Below are 21,187 nucleotides of genomic sequence, written 5' to 3'. Positions count from 1 at the left end.
TAAATAAATATTTCTAATTGTTTTCATGTGCAATCAAATTGCTTCCACTTTTTATTTACATGAAAACATATCATAAAAATTTCATATTTGAGAAAGGTAGCTTGTAACTGTTTAAATAGGAGATGGAGAGACTTTAATAGACATTTTCAAAAATGCAAAATTTTGGTGACATTCATGAGAAAGGCAGAGTGCTGTGGGCGCACTAAACACCGTTCCTGTTCTCTACTAGAAGATGGAGAGGAGGAGTTGATACGAGAGCAAAATGCTTTTCTCTCCACAAATAAAAACTACTTTTCTGGATATCTTTTGCGTTTCGGGGCGATTCTAAGGAAGCTTGAAAACCTCAGTTTTCATGCACTTCAGGGCTGCCATGGCTTCATTTTTGACGTGCAAGGTAATAAGTTATTTGTAACGTGCTGCCTCCACGCTGAAACATGGACTAACCACTGCTATCTCCCATCCGTTACTGGCTCCTGAAAGTCGGCTAACTGTATCCACCCCATCTCCTCGGCAGGTGGATATCTGCAGAGGAAAACGAATGAGATTTTTTTCTACCACAAGAGGGCAGCAACAAGCTCAGAACTCTAACCGATTCTCTGAGCTTGGTGCTTTGCCCCGGGGAGGGAGGTGGGACAGGACGAGAATTCTGCAAACGTGGGTCACTGGATGTCTCACGAGGGGCACAGGCCTCTGACTGTGTCTGTTTCATGGTTTACAGCGGTCACAGTGCACCTGCCACTTAAACCTCACGGCCCGGGCGACTGACGGCCGTTCCTGAAAGGCACAGCGAGTCCACACGGGCATGTCGGCTAATCTGAGAGTCCGTCATCTTCCATCAGAGCGGAAAGGAGACATTCAGAAAGATTAAAATATATTTATTTTTATATTTTCTATGATTACGAAATTCTCTAGTCTCTCTTCAATATTCTAATAATCTTAAATCTTCCAAGGATAAAATAATCATCGCCACGGAAAAGCAGCCAAGTACTTAAAACTACAGCTATGGTCACTTTGTGATAAATATAATATAGAAACCATGAAGCAATGCACACGTTCAAGAGAGCTGGTTAATCTTATGTGGGATTTGTCCCTTCGCGCGAGTGTGTTGAATAATTTATCTTCATACCTTCACAGTCATTCCTGTACTACGAAATCCCTTTGGAGAAATGCAAAGAAGTGGGCTGGTTTCTCTCTTTCCTCGCAGAGTGTGCCCAGGCCAGGGCCGGGCCGGTGGGCTTAGGAGCCGGGCGTGTGCCGGGGCAGGCGGTAGTGCTCGGACTTGGAGTGTGGCCTCTTCTCCTGGGGGCTGGCGAACTTCCACTTGGAGGGGGCCAGCTTCAGCCGCTTCCTCCTCTTGTCCGCGCACCACACCTTTTCACAGTACTCCTCCACTCGCTGGAAGTTGCTGTAGCCGATCAGCTGCAGGAACTCCTTGTACCAGGGCCTGGCTCCCGGCGGGCCGCCGGCGTGCGCGGGGCAGGGCGCCCTGGCAGGCCCGCGCTCCCCGGGGTCCTTGCCGACCATGCGCTGCACCCGCTCCTCGGCCACCACCTCCAGGCTGATGCTCCGGATCGCGTGCACGAAGCCGTGCTCCACCGTCTGGCAGAAGTAGGTGCCCGCGTCGGATCTGTGCAGCCGCAGGAAGAGCAAGCCCAGGTCCACCTTGAGCACGCGGTCGTCCGCCTGCACCTGCGGGGACAGAGGAGTGAGGGGTGCTGGGGGCAGCCCGCCGCCCCGCCCCCTGCCTGCTCAGAGTCCTCGCCTTCCCTACCCTCACTCACACACAGGCGCTGAGAGACCCCACCAGTTGTGTGTGTGCATTGTGTGGTATGTCTTCTGTATGTGTGAGTGTGTTGCATGTGTTGTGTCATGTTTGTGTGTTGTCTCTGTGTTGCGTGTGTTGTGTCTATGTGTGGTGTGTCTGTGTGCCGTGTGAGTTGTATGTGTCGTGTCATGTGTGTTGTGTGTTTTGTGTGCTGTGCGTCTCTGTTGTGTGTTGTGTATGTGTGTGGTGTGTCTGTGCTGTGTGTTGTGTCATGTCATGTTTGTGTGTCTGTGGTGTGTGCTGTGAGTGTATGTGAGTGTGAGAGGGTGTGTTGTGTGTGTCGTGTCATGGTTGTACGTTGTCTGTGTGTGGTGTATGTGAGTGACTGTTGTGTGTGTTTTGTGTGCTGTGTAAGTGTATATGAGTGTGAGAGTGTATTGTCTGTTGTATATGTGTGTGGTGTGTCTGTGTGCTGTGTGTGCTGTGTGAGTGTATGTGAGTGTGTTGTCTGTTGGGTGTGCTGTGTATGTGTGTGGTGTGTCTGTGTGTGGTGTATGTGAGTGACTGTGTGAGTGTATGTGAGTGTGTTGTCTATTGTGTGTGCTGTGTGTGTGGTGTGTCTGTGTGTGGTGTATGTGAGTGACTGTGTGAGTGTGTTGTCTCTGTTGGGTGTGCTGTGTGTCTGTGTGTGTCCAGAGCTTACTGACATTGGAGGCCCTTTCACATCCGTGACCTTGGGCTGGTTCAGTGTGGGTGTTGTGTCTCCCTACTGAGGTCAGTTAATCATTACATTTCAGTGCAACACTCAAAGTTGTGAAATGAAGGTTTGTAACATTGATTATTTTTTTGTAAAGTTTTTTTTTTTTTTTATCTATTTCAGAGGCAGAGTTACAGGTAGAGAGAGACAGAGAGAGGTCTTCCATCTGCTGGTTCACTCCCCAAATGGCTGCAACCCCCAAGACTGGGCCATTCCGAAGCCAGGAGCTTCTTCCAGGTCCCCTACGCGGGTGCAGGGGCCCGAGGACTTGGACCATCTTCTACTGCTGTCCCAGGCAACAGCAGAGAGCTGGATCAGAAGTGGAGCAGCCGGGACTGGAACCGGCGCCCATACGGGATGCCGGTGCTGCAGGCGGTGGGTTAACCCGCTGTGCCACAGCGCCGGCCCCCGTTACTTCTTCGCAGCTGGCTTTCAGTGGCCAGGTCAACACCTCCCTGGGTCCTGGCAGCCGTCGGGTCACAGCGCCCTTGCTCCCCATAGAACCTCGCTCTGCAGTCCTCGGCTGCTTCTGTCTTGCCCTTACACAAGTGAGCGCTCCGTCAATGAGTTCAGCGAGTGTCCGTTACATTTCTGGGAGGCTTCTGTTAGCAGGGACTGAGAAATAAACAAGCAACTTCCAGACTCCACTCCAGTGTGTGGCCCATGGACTATGCACACCTCGAAGGAAAAAAAATGACCTAGACATCTGTATCTGCAGCCTTCCCTGAACGAATCGATCGCTCCAGCTTAGCTGGGCCAGGCGCCTTCCGTGGCCAGCGTGGGCCACCGAGGCTTTCACCAGGCGCTGTCTTCTCCACCTGCAGCCCAGGCTCCTGGGCACAGAGACGGCACGGAGTCCGCCACTTCCACCCAGCATTCTTCCAGCAGTCCCTGCACACGCGGGGTTTCTTGCTGAAAATGGCTTTCACATTCTTTTTTTTTTTTTTGAGTCTTTTTTTGACAGGCAGAGTGGACAGTGAGAGAGAGAGAGACGGAGAGAAAGGTCTTCCTTTGCTGTTCGTTCACCCTCCAATGGCCGCCGCGGCCGGTGCACCGTGCTGATCCGATGGCAGGAGCCAGGTGCTTCTCCTGGTCTCCCATGGGGTGCAGGGCCCAAGCACCTGGGCCATCCTCCACTGCACTCCCTGGCCACAGCAGAGAGCTGGCCTGGAAGAGGGGCAACCGGGACAGAATCCGGCGCCCCAACCGGGACTAGAACCCGGTGTGCCGGCGCTGCAGGCAGAGGATTAGCCTAGTGAGCCGTGGCGCCGGCCGGCTTTCACATTCTTAACTGTGATGATGGGTTCAGCATGTTCCCTAATGTCAAGCAGCAACAGAAAACAGTATTTGAAGGAGTTGGTCTGCACATCTGGCAGCCAGTGAGGGAGAAGTGGTGGCTTCCTGCTGTATCCCACGCGGTTCTACCCTCTTCGCAGGAACAGCACAGACACAGGCTTGAATCAGCTTAATGTAGAATAGATTTAAAATGAAATTGGTTTGGGTGGAGAAGTAAAGACCAACAATGTATTGACTTGTTTATCTGGCCTGCTTTCAATCTCAAAAATACGTGCTCGCCTTAAAGGAAACATAACTAACATGGCAGCATACAAATAAAATTCTTTAATGAAAACACTTTGCAGTGTGAACCTCATGTTGGATAGAGTTCGTTAACCAGGAGCTGGTGCTGTCACATAGCTGGCTAAGCCACCGCCCATGATGCTGGCATCACATAAGGGCACCAGTTTGAGTCCCGGTTGCTCCATTTCCGATCCAGCTCCCTGCTAATGCGCCTAGGAAGGCAGCGGAGGATGGCCCAAGTCCTTGGGCCCCTGCACCTGCGTGGGAGACCCGGAAGAAGCTCCTGGCTTCGGATTGGCCCAGCTCCTGTTGTTATGGCCATTTGGGGAATGAACCAGCAGATGGAAGACTCTCTCTCTCTCTGCCTCTCTTCTCTCTCTGTGTAACTGCCTTTCAAATTGGTAGATAAATCTTAAAAAAAAAAAAAAAAAACAGCAAAAAATTCAGTAGAGTAATGAACTAAATTGCACGGTGAAGTTTCAGGAAAGCTGATTGGAAACAGCGACAGCAGCTTAAGGGGAATGTTTGATGGGGTTTCCAGCCGGGAAGGTCGGAGTGGAGGGACCCAGGGTCTGAGGAGGAGCGGGAGGACACCGCTGCAGCACGGGGGCACCTGTCCACCTGCTGTCAGTGCACTGCAGTCACAGCCACGTTTCCCGAAACCAGAGAGGAAGCGAGCCCAACTCCCAGATCCGGGGCCGGCCGCGGCTCACTAGGCTAATCCTCCACCTAGCGGCGCCGGCACACCGGGTTCTAGTCCCGGTCGGGGCGCCGGATTCTGTCCCGGTTGCCCCTCTTCCAGGCCAGCTCTCTGCTGTGGCCCGGGAGTGCAGTGGAGGATGGCCCAGGTGCTTGGGCCCTGCACCCCATGGGAGACCAGGAGAAGCACCTGGCTCCTGGCTTCAGATCGGCGCAGTGCACTGGCCGTAGCGGCCATTTGGGGGGTGAACCAACAGAAAAGGAAGACCTTTCTCTCTCTCTCTCTCTCTCTCTCCCTCCCTCCCTCCCTCCCTCCCTCTCTCTCTCTCTCTCTCTCTCCCTGTCCAGGCTCAGCTCTCCCTGTTCTCCAGAACATTTGTTCTGTGAACGCAGGACATGGCAGGGGCTCAATCAACCCGTCTGAAGTGACAAAACATTCCTGCAGTTAAAAATCCACGAGTACAAGGACGAGCCCTCGAGTCTGGTAGCTGCCTGGGCTCACACGACAATGTACCACGACCGAGACCCTGAAGCCCTTTCACAACGGGCCCAGAGAGGAAGCCTGGAAAGCCACTGGGGGAAAGGGAGCTTCATAATGCTCATGTTGGATAACAACGACTCATCTAACTCAGGGCACCGACTTGGCTTATGCCTAGAGTGGGCTCCGTTCAAATTCCGGGCAGGGGACGAGTGTTTGGAGTAGTGATTCAGACACCACGCGGGATGCCTGCATCCCAGATCGGATCACCAGGGTTCAGGGCCCAGCTCCCACTGCTGATGTCGGCTCCCTGTTAATACAGCCCCTGGGAGGTAGTGAGTGACAGCTCAAGTACTTGGGTCTCTACCACCCTCGTGGGAGACCCAGATGAAGTTCTGGGTGCCTGGCTTCAGCCTGGTTCAGCGCCAGCTAGTGCAGGCATTTTGGGAGTGAACCAACAGATGGAAAGTTTGTGTCTTTCAAATAAATAAATAAAATTACTAAAATAAAAACACTTGAATTATGCGCAGGCTCTTGGACTTGGGAACATGAGGAGTCATGCCTTTGTCCCCAGAGCTGCAGTCGCCTAAATTCTGATGAGGAAAAATCCATGCGGTCAGATCCCGCTGACCTTTTGCAGAAATCAGATTCTAGTTCTGCTGTGAACAGTTTCCCGTTTGCTCCGTGTCCCTATGTGTCTGCAGCAGTAGCAGGACTTCCGGTTTCAGAAGGTTTTGTGGTTTAGGAGAAACATTGTAGATACCTGGACCTGAATCCGCCTTGCTCCCCGTGAGCAAGCTGGAGAGTTACTAAGCACTGGGTTCTCAGTGACTTCTTTCCTAAGCCACGCACTTACGGTACAATCGGTTACACTGGAAGACGCACACCGCACTGACAGGGCATGAGTGGGACGCAGCACGGCCCTGGGATCACTGAGTTCAAGCGTCAGGTGTGTCGCTGGCTCTGTGCTTCAGTTTCTGCACGTGTGAGATGAGGGTAACATCTGGACGCAGCTGCGGGATCCGGGGGTAGCGAGGTCCGGCCGCAGCACGGTCCCCGCGTGCAGCAGGTGCACGCTGAGGGGCAGCCTCAGCTGCCAGGTCCAAGCTATTAAGTCTCTTCCCCTCTGGACAGCACAGCTGGCGCTCACGTACCGTCTGATGTATTTACATTTCATGCACTTACAGCAGCTACTGAGAAGGTCCTAACTACCCGGATCACCCAGCCCAGGGAGACGGCCAGAACAGCAGGCTTTTAGTAAATATTTACAGAATTAATAACACGTGCAGAGGCTGTGTTCCGTGGGTTGCGTTTCAGAAAGTGGGAGGCCAGGAAGTGCACGCCCGGGGCAGCTGCTGTGCTCTGCTTAGGGACCAGCTTCTCGGCTGTCCAGCAACGCGGTCACGCAGTCTCTAAAGATTAACTTGAGCAAAAATTGTAGTCATCCGAATCTGGCATTTCTGGGTCAATCTAGTGAGCTGTCTGGACTTGAACGGCAAAATTTTCTGATCAAAAATTTCATTCCGTTAGGAGGGAGATGCAGATAGATACTCTATGGCCTGATAACTTTTTTTTTATTTATTTTATTTGAAAAGCAGAGAGAGAGAGAGAGGGGGGGGGGAATGAATCTTCCATCTGCTGGTTCACTTTCCAAATGGCTGCAATGGCCAGGGCAGGGCCAGGCTGAAGCCAGGAGCTTCTTCCAGGTCTCCCATGTGGGTGCAGGGGCCCAAGCACTTGGGTCACCTGCTGCTGCTTTCCCAGGCACATTAGTAGGGAGCTGGGTCAGAAGTAGAGCAGTCGGGACTCAAACCGGTGCCCATATGGGATGCCAGCGTTGCAGGTGGCGGCTCTACCGGCTGTGCCACAGCACCAGCCCCAACCTGCCAGACCTGACAACTTCATGACATCTCATGGCTGGTACATGGAGCCAGTGACGCCCTCATGGCCATGGGAGGGTCTGGAGGAGGTCAGGATCGGACTGGTCCCCAGTCAATGTTCTTTCCAGAAGCCCAGGTTAGATCATACAGTGATTAAAGGTCTCACAGTGAGAGAGACACATGAATATGGCAGCAACGCAAAACTGATCTCAAATACAGCACGGGGCTCCCAGGCCGGTCCTGCTCTGCTTGCACCGGTCACGTCTGTGTTTAGGACGACAACTGCATCCCGACACACACGTTGTGTCTACAGAGACCACGCGCTACCTGACGGTGCTGTCACTCGTAATGCGGGAGGCAATTGCAGGCTCTCCAGGATCATCACATCTGCCGGGCAGGGAGATCTGGGCAGGGCCAGAGCCCCGGGAATGCGGAGACGGAAGTCGGTGACCCGAGGACAAAGTCCGTAATTGAACACTGATGGATGCAGCGTGTCGGAAGGGTTTGGTAAAGATTTCCGTACGAGCAGACTACGGCGAGGTGCAAATCAGAACCAGAACACGCGGCGGGAAGAAAGCCGCTGACGGGGGAAGGACTTCTCCGTCTTCTGCAGGCCCTCAACTCGGGGAGTCGAGAGGGCCCAGCCCCTCGCTCGCCCTGCGGTTAACGACAGAGTTTAAGAAGCCGTTTCTGTTCAGGCTTGAGCAACGGAGAACCCTTCACCCAGAACCAGTGACGCCACGCACGGCAGTGGGCCGCGATGTGCTGACACGGGTTTATTCTCACGCATCACAGAAGGTCGGGGGCACTGTCGTGGCCTGATTGCGGCTCCGCATTACTCCAGGAGCCTTTGCCATCCCGACGTGCCTGCAACTGTAGCGACGGTCCCGGGAACCCAGCACTTCCAAACTTAGTCACCTCCCGGGACGGCCACCAAAAATATGTGGGATGTGTAGTCTCACCCTGGGCCAGAGACAGGAAAGGCACAAAAAGCCAGAGCGCTCAGCGTCCGGAGTCCACAACTTTGGCTTCCCGTGACGCATGCTAAGTTCCAGCGCCCAGGCGGGAGGAGACCTCCACCGTTCCCCGCCCATCTGATAGGCACCTGTTGGTTCTGCCCGTGCCCTCGGCGGCTCTCCAGAATTGCTTTCCCTCACCCAACTCACAGCCCTCTCCTCCACAGTGGCCCTCCCTCCGAGGGTCACCGTGCTGTCTCCCCAGTTTCCCTCTAGCTGCTCTCATGATGGTCTTGCTCCTGCGAAAACCCACATCAGCATCAGCAACTGCCTCAGTGCTCCGTGTCCTGGACCACCTGCCATGTGTCGCCAGCTCCAGCTCGCCCCCCTTGCTCCACCCCCCGCCTCCACATGGGTCCGCAAGAGCCCTGGGTGCGGCTTGTCCAACCATCTCTGCAGCAGCCTGAGTCCCTGCCCTGTCACTCACGCGGTCTCCACTACCGAAACTACCCAAGCAGGTGAGAGAGACAAGGCCTTGCCTTGGCTCTCAGGGGTTGAGAACCCTGTGTCTGGGTCTCGTATACGATGCGGAAGCTTTATACAGTATAGCCGGTCTAATGTTGCTGTTTTTTTTTTTTTTAACCCCATGAGTACTGTCCATATGTCTAACATATATGTGTTAATGGTGATTGTGTTATTTCTCTTCAATACTGCCTTGGGTGGTCCAGTTTAAAGCTGTTGTTTTGACAACATGACTAAAATTATGATGGTACCTTCTGAGTAAAAGTTCAAATGCCAGTATCCAAATTCTTGACATATAAAACATATGACATATATGATGTATATAACATATATGATATATAACATATAACATGTAAAGGGCTTATCTACACATCTATGTGAGCAGGTGCAGCCATGCATCGCCTAACAACATGGAGATGGTCTGAGAAGCGCACCGTTAGGGGCTTGTGCTTTCGCGTGAACACTGTGGAATGTTCTACACAAACCTGGAAGGCACAGCCTGGCACAGCCTGCTGCCCCTCTGGCCCTGGTGAAGGCCACCACAGGAGACGGAATGAAGCCCAGGAGCAAATGAGGCGACCCAGAGACACGCAAATGCAAGGTGCGAGAGGCCACTGCCAGCTACCACGACACGGGGTCCCTTTGCAAAAGGAGTACGCACTGAAGTAATACCGACAGCGATGGCACGCGTACAGAGCGGCATCAGCGTCACCGTCAAGTACACGCACTGGACGTAACCGTGTGTGCCACGCGTGGATGGCCTGGCAGCGCGGGGGCGTGGGTACCGCAGCATCACCACAGACACACGAGGAGCGCACCGCACGGCCGTCGGAGGGCCAGGAGCTTCAGCTCCATCATTCTCCCCACGGCCCCCCCCCCCCCCCCCGCCTTGCTGGCCCTGTCCTACATCTGGGCCAGCCGTTGACCAGAGTGTCATCGTGCGGTGGGTGCCTGACATGTACAGAGTGTGTCTGCATTCTGTGATGAACACGGGTAGTGTGACACCATCTGTGTGCAGATCACACACCACATGCCAACCAGCGCGCGGTGAGTGTGCAGCCAGGAGTTACCTCCTCCTTCCTTGTCTCACGCCCTCTCTGCACGAGCCAGACGACTTTGACCTGCGGAGACCGCGGCGTGCATTCCAGCAAGGTGCTGTTGTTCTCTACGCCGTAGGCGAGGCGCTCTTCCGTCCGGCCCAGCGCGTCCCCTGCAACGGGCAGAATAACGTCAGCCTCGAGGTGCTGGCACGTGGCTGCTAACCTGCCCGTGTCCAGATTCCTGCAGCAACCAGCTCCTACTACTTGCTGACGTGTGCGCAGGGTCGTTTCAAAAAGTTACTCAGGGAGAATGGCATACCTTGATGCGGGTATTAGAAGGCAACCAGGAGCCGGTGCCGCGGCTCACTAGGCTAATCCTCCACCTTGCGGCGCTAGCACACCAGGTTCTAGTCCTGGTCGGGGCGCCGGATTCTGTCCCGGTTGCCCCTCTTCCAGGCCAGCTCTCTGCTGTGGCCCGGGAAGGCAGTGGAGGATGGCCCAAGTGCTTGGGCCCTGCACCCCATGGGGGACCAGGATAAGTACCTGGCTCCTGCCATCGGATCAGCGCGGTGCACCGGCCGCGGCGGCCATTGGAGGGTGAACCAACGGCAAAGGAAGGCCTTTCTCTCTGTCTCTCTCACTGTCCACTCTGCCTGTCCAAAAAAAAAAAAAAAAAAAAAAAAAAGGCAACCAGGAGTAGGTGGCCAGGAGGGTGGACTCCCAGCGTGGGACAGTGAGGACTGCCAGACGTGCACCTGCGTTAGACTCACCGGGAGTCATCCATCTGCATGGCCGGTGAGTGCCACCCAGCATACAAGGTGCCGGGTCATATTCAAGGTCACAGACAGCAGCCAATGGAAAGCCAGCTGACATGGCCCTACCTCAACACGTGTGTGTGAGCTCTTGACAGGGGACTGCACCCACAGGTGTGGCCTGCCGCAGGGAGGAGAGAGTACTGAACCTGACCAAGGGCTCCATGCACAGAGCTTGGTCATTATCATCGCTGTCTGGGACCAGGAAGGCGCTTGCTGACCTTGAGCTCAAGCTCGCTTGCACACCCGACCGCAGTAAGCAATAAACACAGTGGACTTGCGCTTTCTTGTTTTAACCAACGTAACTTTAAGAACCAGATCCCAGGATTCAGCGACCCTCTGTCCCCACCCCTGCCCCACACCTGCGCCCTCCGCACCTTCCAATCTGACCCCCATTTCCCTAAGGGGAAGGTGCTGCCTTGTGTTTGCCAGTATTCCCGGAGGCTGGAGTCCAGCTCGGACACGGAGGCCGTCTGGGTTCGGACCAGCTGAGGCTGGACCTGATCCTCACCACAGGCTCTCCCTGGCGTAGCACCCCTGCTCCTGGAACCTGCTGCCGAGCCCAGCAGAGCTGGCCCCAGAAACGTCACCAACCCCCTCACCCGGGACGGGTCAGGAGAAGGCTTCTCCGTCCGGATGCACTTCCTCACCTGCGCCTCGAGCTGGAATCTGCTCATCCTACGGCCTCAGGCTCCCTACCAGCACCTGCACCCCACCAGCCTCCGCTTACTCCCCTCCAGCCAAACAGCGCAAGCGTCCACTTTATTTCACTCCAAATGGCCGCCCGTCTCATCACCCCTGGCCGAGCGCCTCCTGCACACCCGAGCCATCGGCCCCCCCGGGGCGCAGCACCCTTGCTGTAGCTGTCATGTGTTTTGTGGTCCACTGGCCGCTGGTGGCTGATGAGACCTGTTTTCCTAATAGAGGGCACCCATCAAGTGCACAGGACTTAAAAAGAAAAGACACGACGTCCACTCGCACCCTTCTAGTGTGCAAAGAAAACAAGGCTCTGTAGTCTAAGCGGGAGACCTGCTCTCCCCGGGCTCTGCGCACCGGCGACCGCCGGCCTCCCGGGACCTACCCACGAACTGCTGTCCAAAGCACTGCTGAGCCGCGTTGCCGTGCCGCACGTCCTGTCTGCGGAACCTCCTGAAACAAAGCAAAGGCGTTCAGAGGCCCAGACTTCGCCCACTCCGTCCAGGGCTCGGGCTCCTCCTCCCAGGAGGAGTCAGGAGTCGGCCTCTCACAGGAGACAAAGGGAAAGCCAGGCCCGCGGTTCTCCCTGCTCTTCAATAGTAAGAGCAGTGCAACGGCGGTCCTTAGATGTTTGCCTGGGTTTCAATTCTAGATCCCTTAACCCGATGTTCCTCTTTACGTTTTGTCTGAAACTGAGTTCAGCAAGAAGTCTGCTGGTTTGGGGTGAGCTGCTGGGCTGGAGGAGATGCGTGTAGATAAAGACTGTGGGGTTTGAGACAGGAGAGTTGAGTACAAAAAATTATGAAGTTCCTATATCTAATACAGCACACGTGAAAAAGGGCATCTGAATCAGATGGTTTTTCTAGCCGTAGCGATCAGTCAGTACAAAATAGTTTCCAATCAAAGGAGGTAAATTAAAAATACACTCAGTCTACTCTTTTGTTCAGGTATATGATTTAGAAAGTGTATGCCCCGGTGCCAGCGCTGTGGTGTAGTGGGCTAAGCCTCTGCCTGTGGTGCCGGCATCCCACATGGGCACCAGTTCATGTCCCAGCCGCTCCTCTTCCCATCCAGCTCTCTGCTAATGGCCTGGGAAAGCAGTGGAAGATGGCCCAAGTCCTTGGGCCCCTGCACCCATGTGGGAGATCCGGAAAACGCTCTGGTTTCGGATCCGCACAGCTCCAGCCGTTGTGGTCATTTGGGGAGTGAACCAGAGGAATGGAAGATCTCTTTCTCCCTGACTCTACCTCTCTCTAACTCTTTCAAATAAATAAAATAATTCTTTAAAAAAAATAAAATCAATGCCCTTGATCAATTCAATACAATCAGTAAACTATTTAGTCCAGAAATGCCTTCTCAAAGTGCCATCTCACTATCAGCTTACTATCTTTCTTTTTTTAAAAGATTTATTTATTGCCCTGCACCCCATGGGAAACCAGGAAAAGCACCTGGATCCTGGCTCCTGCCATCGGATCAGCGCGGTGCGCCGGCTGCAGCGGCGGCCATTGGAGGGTGAACCAACGGCAAAGGAAGACCTTTCTCTCTCTGTCTCTCTCTCTCACTGTCCACTCTGCCTGTCAAAAATTAAAAAAAAAAAAAGATTTATTTATTTATTTGAGAGGCAGAGTTAGAGGGAGAGACACACACAAAGAGATCTTCCATCTGCCGATTTGCTCCCCACATGGCCAGAGCTGGGCCAATCTGAAGCCAGGAGCTTCTTCCAGGTCTCCCATGTGGGTGCAGGGCCCAAGCACTTGGCCATCCTCCACTGCCTTCCTGGGCCACAGCAGAGAGCTGGCCTGGAAGAGGAGCAGCTGGGACTTGAACCAGTGCTCATATGGGATGCCGGCGTCCCAGGCAGGCTTAACCTACTGGGCCTCAGCGCTGGCCCTACCCTTTCCTCTCTTCAAAGGACTCACTGGATTGTTCATTTAGCTTAGGTCAAATTACCAACAATTCTGAATTACTGAAGTTGTTTTTAAAATGAGATTCTACTGTATATGTGAGCTTATAGAAACCACAATCCCACTAAACTGGGTCAATTAGATTCTGAGGAAAGCTTAAAGTAACCCCAGTGAGGGCCGGCGCCTCGGCTCACTAGGCTAATCCTCCGCCTTGCGGCGCCGGCACACCGGGTTCTAGTCCTGGTCGGGGCGCCGGATTCTGTCCCGGTTGCCCCTCTTCCAGGCCAGCTCTCTGCTGTGGCCCAGGAGTGCAGTGGAGGATGGCCCAAGTGCTTGGGCCCTGCACCCCATGGGAGACCAGGAGAAGCACCTGGCTCCTGCCTTTGGATCAGTGTGGTGTGCCGGCTGCAGCGCGCCGGCCGCAGCAGCCATTGGAGGGTGAACCAACGGCAAAGGAAGACCTTTCTCTCTGTCTCTCTCTCACTATCCACTCTGCCTGTCAAAAAAAAAAAAAAAAAAAAAAAAAAAAAAAAAAAAAGAGAGATGGTAAGGGTAACTGCAGTTCACACACACTGCTGTTCAGCAGGGGACTTTCACACAGCTCTGTGTTTGCTCCACGTTGTCGTGGTATCCAGATCGTGAGAAATCTATAGGAGGGAAGAGCGTTCCCTTCTGCTTCCCCAGAGCAGACACAAGCAGGAGGACGCCCGTACTCCTTCAGCGCTCTCTGCACCGCGAGGCCTCCTGCTTAAAGAATCCTGGGACGAGCCTTGGGGAACAAATGGCCGAGACCTCCCGCCTGTAGGCAGCCAAGTGTGCAGGTCTGTAAGCGCCGTTCATTTGTGTTAACCCACACGTATCAGGAGTTACGCAGGTCGCACGCCTGCCTGGGAGTGAAAATATTCACTTCCAAAATGCAATAAATGAAGAACAGCTGGTGGGGAGGACAGGCCAACGCGGGCAGCACCTCGGCTTTGCTTGTTTGTTCTCCTTTGACGCCCAGGATCCTTGAGGCTGCGGCTCGCTGTGTCCACATTTGGGGCTGATCTAAACTGGTCTCACGTCTCGCAGCAGAAGCTTCAGGAGCGAGAGGAGCTGACTCAGACCTGGGTGGGCAGATCGAAGCCCTGGCATTTCGGCTCCAGGCCTCAAGCATAAGAATTCACGCAGATAATTTTCAGGAAGACTTCAAGTTGTCAAAGCTTATATCGCGAACAAAATGTGACGAGGGTGACTTGCTTACATACAAAAAGCACGGCTGATTTCACAGAATGGGAGCAAAGAGAAATCGCCACGCACACACACGGCCTTAGGGTTTTCCTAAACAAAGCAAGGGTTCCGTCTTACCTTTTCGCGTGGGTGCCCGTCGGGTAGTACCGGGAGCAGGCTATGCCGTCCCAGGCGCAGTACGGGTCCCGAGCCAGGCAGCAGTCGGCACACGCGCTCCCGTACATGCCACAGTGATGGAATCTGACTTGAGCCACGGCCGAAGCAGCTCCCACGTACAGCTGTTGCTGCAGGAATCAGAGAGAGGCCGTAGCAGAAACGGACAGAACTCGCGCTGGGTCGCAGCACCCAGATTGCCCTCTTTCTGCGCGACGACCTTGGCGAGCGTCCAGGAGTCACACCGGCCGCTCAGGGTCGGCCAGGTAATACCGGTGCTCTCATCCCTCCCGAGTTTTGCATACTTCCAAAGACTCCGGTGCGAGCGTGAGGACTGAGCCTCTCAAGAATGTAGAAGCTGTCTATTCTTTTGTTCGTTATCTGGGCAGGAAGACTTGCACCAGCTAACCCGCTCGGTCTTTCCAAGGGAACATCCAATCAGAGACTGAATAAGTAAGAGGTCTTTTAAATATCGCCAGAGAAAACTTAGAGGAGTATATATGTGTGTATATATTCTTTTTTATTTTTTAAAATTTTTTTTTATTTTTTGACAGGCAGAGTGGACAGTGAGAGAGAGAGACAGAGAGAAAGGTCTTCCTTTGCCATTGGTTCATCCTCCAATGGCCGCCGCGGCCGGTGCACTGCGCTGATCCGAAGCCAGGAGCCAGGTGCCTCTCCTGGTCTCCCATGGGGTGCAGGGCCCAAGCACCTGGGCCATCCTCCACTGCACTCCCTGGCCACAGCAGAGAGCTGGCCTGGAAGAGGGGCAACCGGGACAGAATCCGACGCCCCAACCAGGACTAGAACTCAGTGTGCCAGCGCCACTAGGCGGAGGATTAGCCTAGTGAGCCGCGGCGCCGGCCATGTGTATATATTCTTTAATTATATGGGTCACACGTTCACATTAGATATAAATATAGGGCTGGCGCTGTGGCTCAATAGGCTAATCTTCCACCTAGCGGCGCCGGCATACCGGGTTCTAGTCCCGGTCGGGGTGCCAGATTCTTTCCTGGTTGCCCCTCTTCCAGGCCAGCTCTCTGCTGTGGCCTGGGAAGGCAGTGGAGGATGGCCCAAGTGCTTGGGCCCTGCACCCCATGGGAGACCAGGAGAAGCACCTGGCTCCTGGCTTCGGATCAGCGCAGTGCGCCAGCCGCAGCGCAGCAGCCGTGGCGTCCATTGGAGGGTGAACCAACGGCAAAGGAAGACCTTTCTCTCTGTCTCTAACTGTCCACTCTGCCTGTCAAAAAAAAAAAAAAAAGATATAAATATAATGAGGTGAGAGTTATATATAGGAGTTTATATGTATAGGAGTTAATATGATATATCTGTATACCTATATCATGATGTGAGATAAACTATGATACCTTAAGTGGAAAGCCCAAGAGGCAGAATTTTGCTATCATTATGCCTCCGCTGGCTTAAACACGAAAGGTTATTTATAAATAAACACGCAGCAAGTGCAGCAACTGCTTCTTTAGGTTGACCCTACACACCGATTCCAGTGACGACGAGGGAGACACACAGGGCTCACGGCACTCTTGGATTGTCACGGTTACTACTATCTTTGCAACAGTGGTGACAAGTAAGAAGGGAATGATGTCCCGCTGTGACCGCAGGAGTCAGACTACTGTCCCCCTCTCTTCTATGGAAATAAGAAGTGGAGACATCTATTAAACAGAAATGAAAAGTGGAGACTTTTCTCAGGATCAGTCAGCAGGTGCAAAGCCTCTGTCGAGAAGGATGTGTGAGGACACTGCAGAAAGTTCACAGATAAACGGACTTCAGAGGTGGGGCCGGGGCTGTGGTGCAGGGGCTAACTGCTGCTTCTGATGCCGGCACCCCACACTGGAGCGCCAGTTCAAGTCCCGGCTGCTCCGCCTTCAGTCTAGTTCCCTGCTAACGCACCTGGGGAGGCAGAGGAGGACGGCCCAAGTGCCTGGGCCCCTGCCACCCACGTAGGGGACCAGGATGGAGTGCCCGGCTCCTGACTTTGGTCTGGCCCAGACCTGGCTGTTGTGGCCATTTGGGGAGTGAACCAGCAGAGGGAAGATTGATCTCTGTCTTTCTTGCTCTTTCAATTCAGTAAACAAACAAACAAATAAATAAATCTTTTTAAAAAGAGATGCTACTTTTGGTGTAAACATTTGAAATCCGTGTGTATTTTGCGTATTTCATTTATTCATTTATTTATTTATTTATTTATTTTTTGACAGGCAGAGTGGACAGTGAGAGAGAGAGACAGAGAGAAAGATCTTCCCTTGCCGTTGGTTCACCCTCCAATGGCCGCTGCGGCCGGCGCACCGCGCTGATCTGATGGCAGGAGCCAGGTGCTTCTCCTGGTCTCCCATGGGGTGCAGGGCCCAAGCACCTGGGCCATCCTCCACTGCACTCCCTGGCCACAGCAGAGAGCTGGCCTGGAAGAGGGGCAACCGGGACAGAATCCGGCGCCCCGACCGGGACTAGAACCCGGTGTGCCGGCGCCACAAGGCGGAGGATTAGCCTAGTGAGCTGCGGCGCCGGCCTATTTTGCGTATTTCTTTAATAACATGCACTTTCCCAGAACCTTCTGAGGACCCTCAGGGGAGCTCTGGGAGCTGCCGTGTGACTGTCCCCGCGGTCAACGGTATCGCGTGGTGTCCCCGACACGTTGTTCTGAAAGTCGCGCTCACTTACACGTTCTTACAACAAGTAAAACGATGACAGAAAGCTGTAACTCGCTTACACATCATCACACATACTAACACTCCTGCATCCTTGGATCCCAGCGAAACACAGAGCGCGTGCGCGCGCACACACACACACACACACACACAACTTACTCTCTTTGAGGAAATCTCCATAGAAATAATAGGAACTGGATCCTGAAATTTAAAAAAAAAGTTTCATTTAAAGAAAGGAAATACAGGAGTATCTACCTTAATGTGGTTTAAGTCACCTGACACCTAATTAGATACGTGAGTCAAAACATAGCTTTAAACACATTCTTCGTAACAGGTTGGATAAGGAAGCAGTGGATAATCCAACTGGTTTGCTGTCTGTCTGTGGGACACACGTTTTGCATTTACACTTGAACGTTACTCATGCTTTGGAAACTCAGGCGTCTTTAAATAAAGTCCTACAGCCAGAATGTTCTTCCCAGCAAAGCAGCCGAGAGACGCGAGAGCTGTGCCTCTGACTAGGCAGGGCTGCTGGAGAACAGGTGACCGCTCCCCACCTTAACCCGGCTGAGGCCACGCCTCTCCGTGGGGTGAAGCTGTTGCATCACTGGGAGCCAGGAGTCTCTGAACAGATGGATCCGTTCATGCTCTCGGCACCGGAGCAGGACACTGGCTAGCGTGGCCTTGCGCGCCTCTGCCTTATCTGAGGGAGTTCGCTGAGACCAGACATCGTAAGGGGCACCGGGCACGGATCCATTCTGCGCACGGAGAACCACGGGGCGGGTGGAGTCTTTGGGAGTAATTCCCCTTTGAAGATTTACATCTTAAACGAGGAAATTTTATCCTCCATGTCGGTTCTGTAAAAAGTATTGGAAACCACAGAGCCCTTACAAAGTTGCAGACCATTCATGTGCTCACTCGTTCAAGGACAGTGTCTCTTACGGCTGGTGTGAAAAGATTCGGTGGTGGTTGCGGTTCATGAGAACACCGTGGCTGCTATGGTGCGATATCTTACGGAGCAGCCCAGCGTGCAGAACAAGTCCTGTCTCGGGGGACAACAGGCGCGAGCTCTGTCTGGACGATCTGTGTCCAGGGCAGCCCAGGAAGCAGGTCCTGCTTCTCCTTCATAAAATGTTTTCAGGGCCAGTGTTGTGGGGCAGAGGGTTAAGCTGCTGCCTACAATGCCTGCACTTCATATGGGTGCCGGTTCAAGTCCCGGCTGCTCCACTTCTGATCCAGCTCCCTGCTAATGCGCCTGGGAAGGCAGCAGAAGACGGCCCAAGTGCTTGGGCCCCTGCACCCACGTGGGAGACCTGCAAGAAGCTCCTGGCTCCTGGCTTTGGCCTGACCCGGTCCTGGCTGTTGCAGCCATTTGGGGAGTAAAGCAGCAGAGGGAAGATCCATCTCTCTCTCTCTCTCTCTCTCTCTCTCCTCCCTCCCTCCCTCTCTCTCCTCCCTCCCTCCCTCTCTCTCTCTCTCTCCCTCTCCCTCTCTCTCTGTAACTCTGTCTTTCAAATAAATAAATAATCTTAAAAAATAAAGTATTTTCATAATATCCACTCCATCCTATATGGCCGGTCTTCATGATTCACAGATCCTGCTTTGCACACTTTCCTGCCTGGTACAGTGTGTAACTCCAGCATCAATGGTTGCTGCATTTTCCTTTCACAGACAACGTGCACGCACAAGTCAGCAAGACGATGGGCGCAGGGCGTGCGTGTCCCCAGCCACAATCTGGCAGGCTGACACGGCCGTCTCACTTCAGCGTCCGTCACGCCAGCAGGTGCCTTTCCCTGGACCACTGAGTGCGCGTCTTCCACATCTCTGCCTCTTGTTGACGCTCTGCTGTTGGCACGGCCCCCGCGCCTGGCGGCGAGATGCCATCCGGTGTTTCTGAGCCCTAAGGGCTGCGCTGTGCCCTCAGGCCCAGATGCTTCTGTCTGATAAGCGTCATCAGGCGTGTGTTACAGTGCAGCTGGCTGAGCTCAAAGTTAATCAAAAAATACACAAAATACGACGTCTTTATCAAAAACCAAACAAGTTAATATACCGATTCGTCAACAGTGTTATCAGAAATTTGAGGAAGCAGACCCAGTGTCTCCCCCAGGGGCCATGGGCAGTGTATCACGAATTCCGTTCATGGTGAGCCAGCTGCTGCTGTGAGCCTGAGACCCGCCTATGCACACGTGTCTAACACACATGTGCACATGCTTGTAACACACGTGTGCACATGCCTGTAATACACACATGTGCGCATGACTGTAACACACACATGTACACATGACTGTTTTCATCATGCCTAGACTTTCCACTATCATTTATACCTCTTTTCTTCTGTCAATTCTTTGTGTGGTTAACACACACTGACAACAGCACTCTGCCCCCTGGGTGCAGACACACCACTTGCTGTCAGCGTGGACAGTCCCCTCGCACCAGCAGCGCCTGGGCAGTGACCATTCTGGACTTCACCTGGGGCCTCTGTGCTATCTGGCCTCGTCTTGGCTGGGCACGGAAATTCTTCTCACGCGAGCTGAACTGCCTTCTTCCTTTGAAAAGTCTGTGAGGATCAGACAGAGGCGCCAGGACCGGAAGTCCTCCCCGCTTGGGTTTGCTCGGACTTCACAAATCCCCGCGAGGACACGCCTGACGTGAGGTGTCTCCCATTTACGTCTCATTTGCATTCTCCTCGGCACACACATGTGGGCTGGACTTTAGACTAAAAATACCTTGAATATCTGAAGTTCTTCTAGAATGACTTCTTCCATGGACTCTGTTTCCTGGTTGTAAATTGTGATGACTTTCAGTATAATTCCATTGTCTGTTAAAGAAAAACGAGAGAAAGGAGGAACTAAGTCACAACCTGGTTTTCAAATAATTAAAAAGTACATAGGGACTAAGAATTCCAGTAAGATTTGCAATCGAGTTGCAAAAAATATTTTAACCACTGACAATTAAAAACCATATGACTATTTATATACTTGCATTTGCAGTGAGCAAAAATTAAATCTCTATGCTCGGCTAAAAAATTGATCCAATAATATTTGTGTTTTTTCAAATAATTTCTATCCTCAAATACAATTATAGGTTCAGAAACCAAGATGTCTTCTGAAACTGTGAAATGTAATACAGATGCCATTTTATTACGGCTTCTTCTGTGACATATGATGGAAAAAAGCTTTTCACTTAAAGCTACTGTCAAGGTAGAAAACACTACGTGTATCCCCAAGGAACGTTACAGGCAACATATGTGGACATCGTACATACACATGCAATACGTACACACACACACGTTCAATAAGAATCATACATCACTGAGAGAAACATACGACTCCTTCTAAACCAAAGATCTGACCTCCATAATTATCAATTATTTTGTAAATTTACATTTACATTGTAAAGTTTATCTTATCTTTCTCTCATATTCTGGGCTTGTTCTTTTGAAGGATAATTTAATAAGATTTAAGTTGCCTACACAAATAACTTGGTATAGTGCTAGAACTGAAATTCAGAAAAGATAAGGATTTCTGTGGTACTTGAGCAGCTTGTTGATGTTTGTGTCCTGTGGTTGGGTTGATAAAGTCACATTATAATTAAACAAATAATAATGACCTGTAGGGGCTGGTTTTGTGATGTAGCAGGTAAAGCCAATGCCTGCGATGCCAGCCTCCCACACGGGCACCAGTTCGAGTCCCTGCTGCTCCTCTTCCAATCCAGCTCCCTGCTATGGCCTGGGAAAGCAGCAGAAGATGGCCCAAGTGCTTGGGTCCCTGCACCCACGTGGGACACCTGGAAGAAGCTCCTGGCTCCTGGCTTCAGCCTGGCCCAGCTCTGGCTGTTACAGCTGTTTAGGGAGTGAACCAGCAGATAGAAGATCTCTCTCCTCCCTCTCTCTGCCTTTCATATAAATTAATCTTAAAAATAAAAGAAATGTGGTCCTTAACTCTACCTGGAACTCCACAGTAACAAATTATATCCTGCACAGAAAGACCTGAGGCAGGAGCTGGAGAGCGCCAAGGAGGGGACAGGAAGACGGAGAGGCTGGGCGCCACCCTCGAACGCC

General features: G+C 52.7%; 1 protein-coding gene across 2 annotated transcripts in view; it reads right to left on the bottom strand.

The window, feature by feature from the left end:
* Positions 1 to 858: 858 nt before the first annotated feature.
* The window catches only part of SEMA3E (semaphorin 3E), a 245,100-nt gene continuing 224,771 nt past the window's right edge, over positions 859 to 21,187 (bottom strand). For both annotated transcript variants that reach the window (XM_051853020.2, XM_051853021.2), the window contains exons 12-17: positions 19,854 to 19,945; positions 17,290 to 17,331; positions 14,435 to 14,601; positions 11,569 to 11,636; positions 9,706 to 9,845; positions 859 to 1,689 (exon numbers count right to left, since the gene is read on the bottom strand). In XM_051853020.2, coding sequence (XP_051708980.2) covers positions 1,237 to 1,689; positions 9,706 to 9,845; positions 11,569 to 11,636; positions 14,435 to 14,601; positions 17,290 to 17,331; positions 19,854 to 19,945 — 962 coding nt within the window. In that variant the 3' untranslated portion in view covers positions 859 to 1,236. The remainder of the gene's footprint in view (positions 1,690 to 9,705; positions 9,846 to 11,568; positions 11,637 to 14,434; positions 14,602 to 17,289; positions 17,332 to 19,853; positions 19,946 to 21,187) is intronic.

The sequence above is a fragment of the Oryctolagus cuniculus genome, chromosome 16 (assembly GCF_964237555.1).
Source record: "Oryctolagus cuniculus chromosome 16, mOryCun1.1, whole genome shotgun sequence".
In the NCBI taxonomy this organism is placed as follows: Eukaryota; Metazoa; Chordata; class Mammalia; order Lagomorpha; family Leporidae; genus Oryctolagus; species Oryctolagus cuniculus.
Note: the sequence above shows the minus strand (reverse complement) of the source record. Positions and strands in the feature narration are given on the sequence as shown.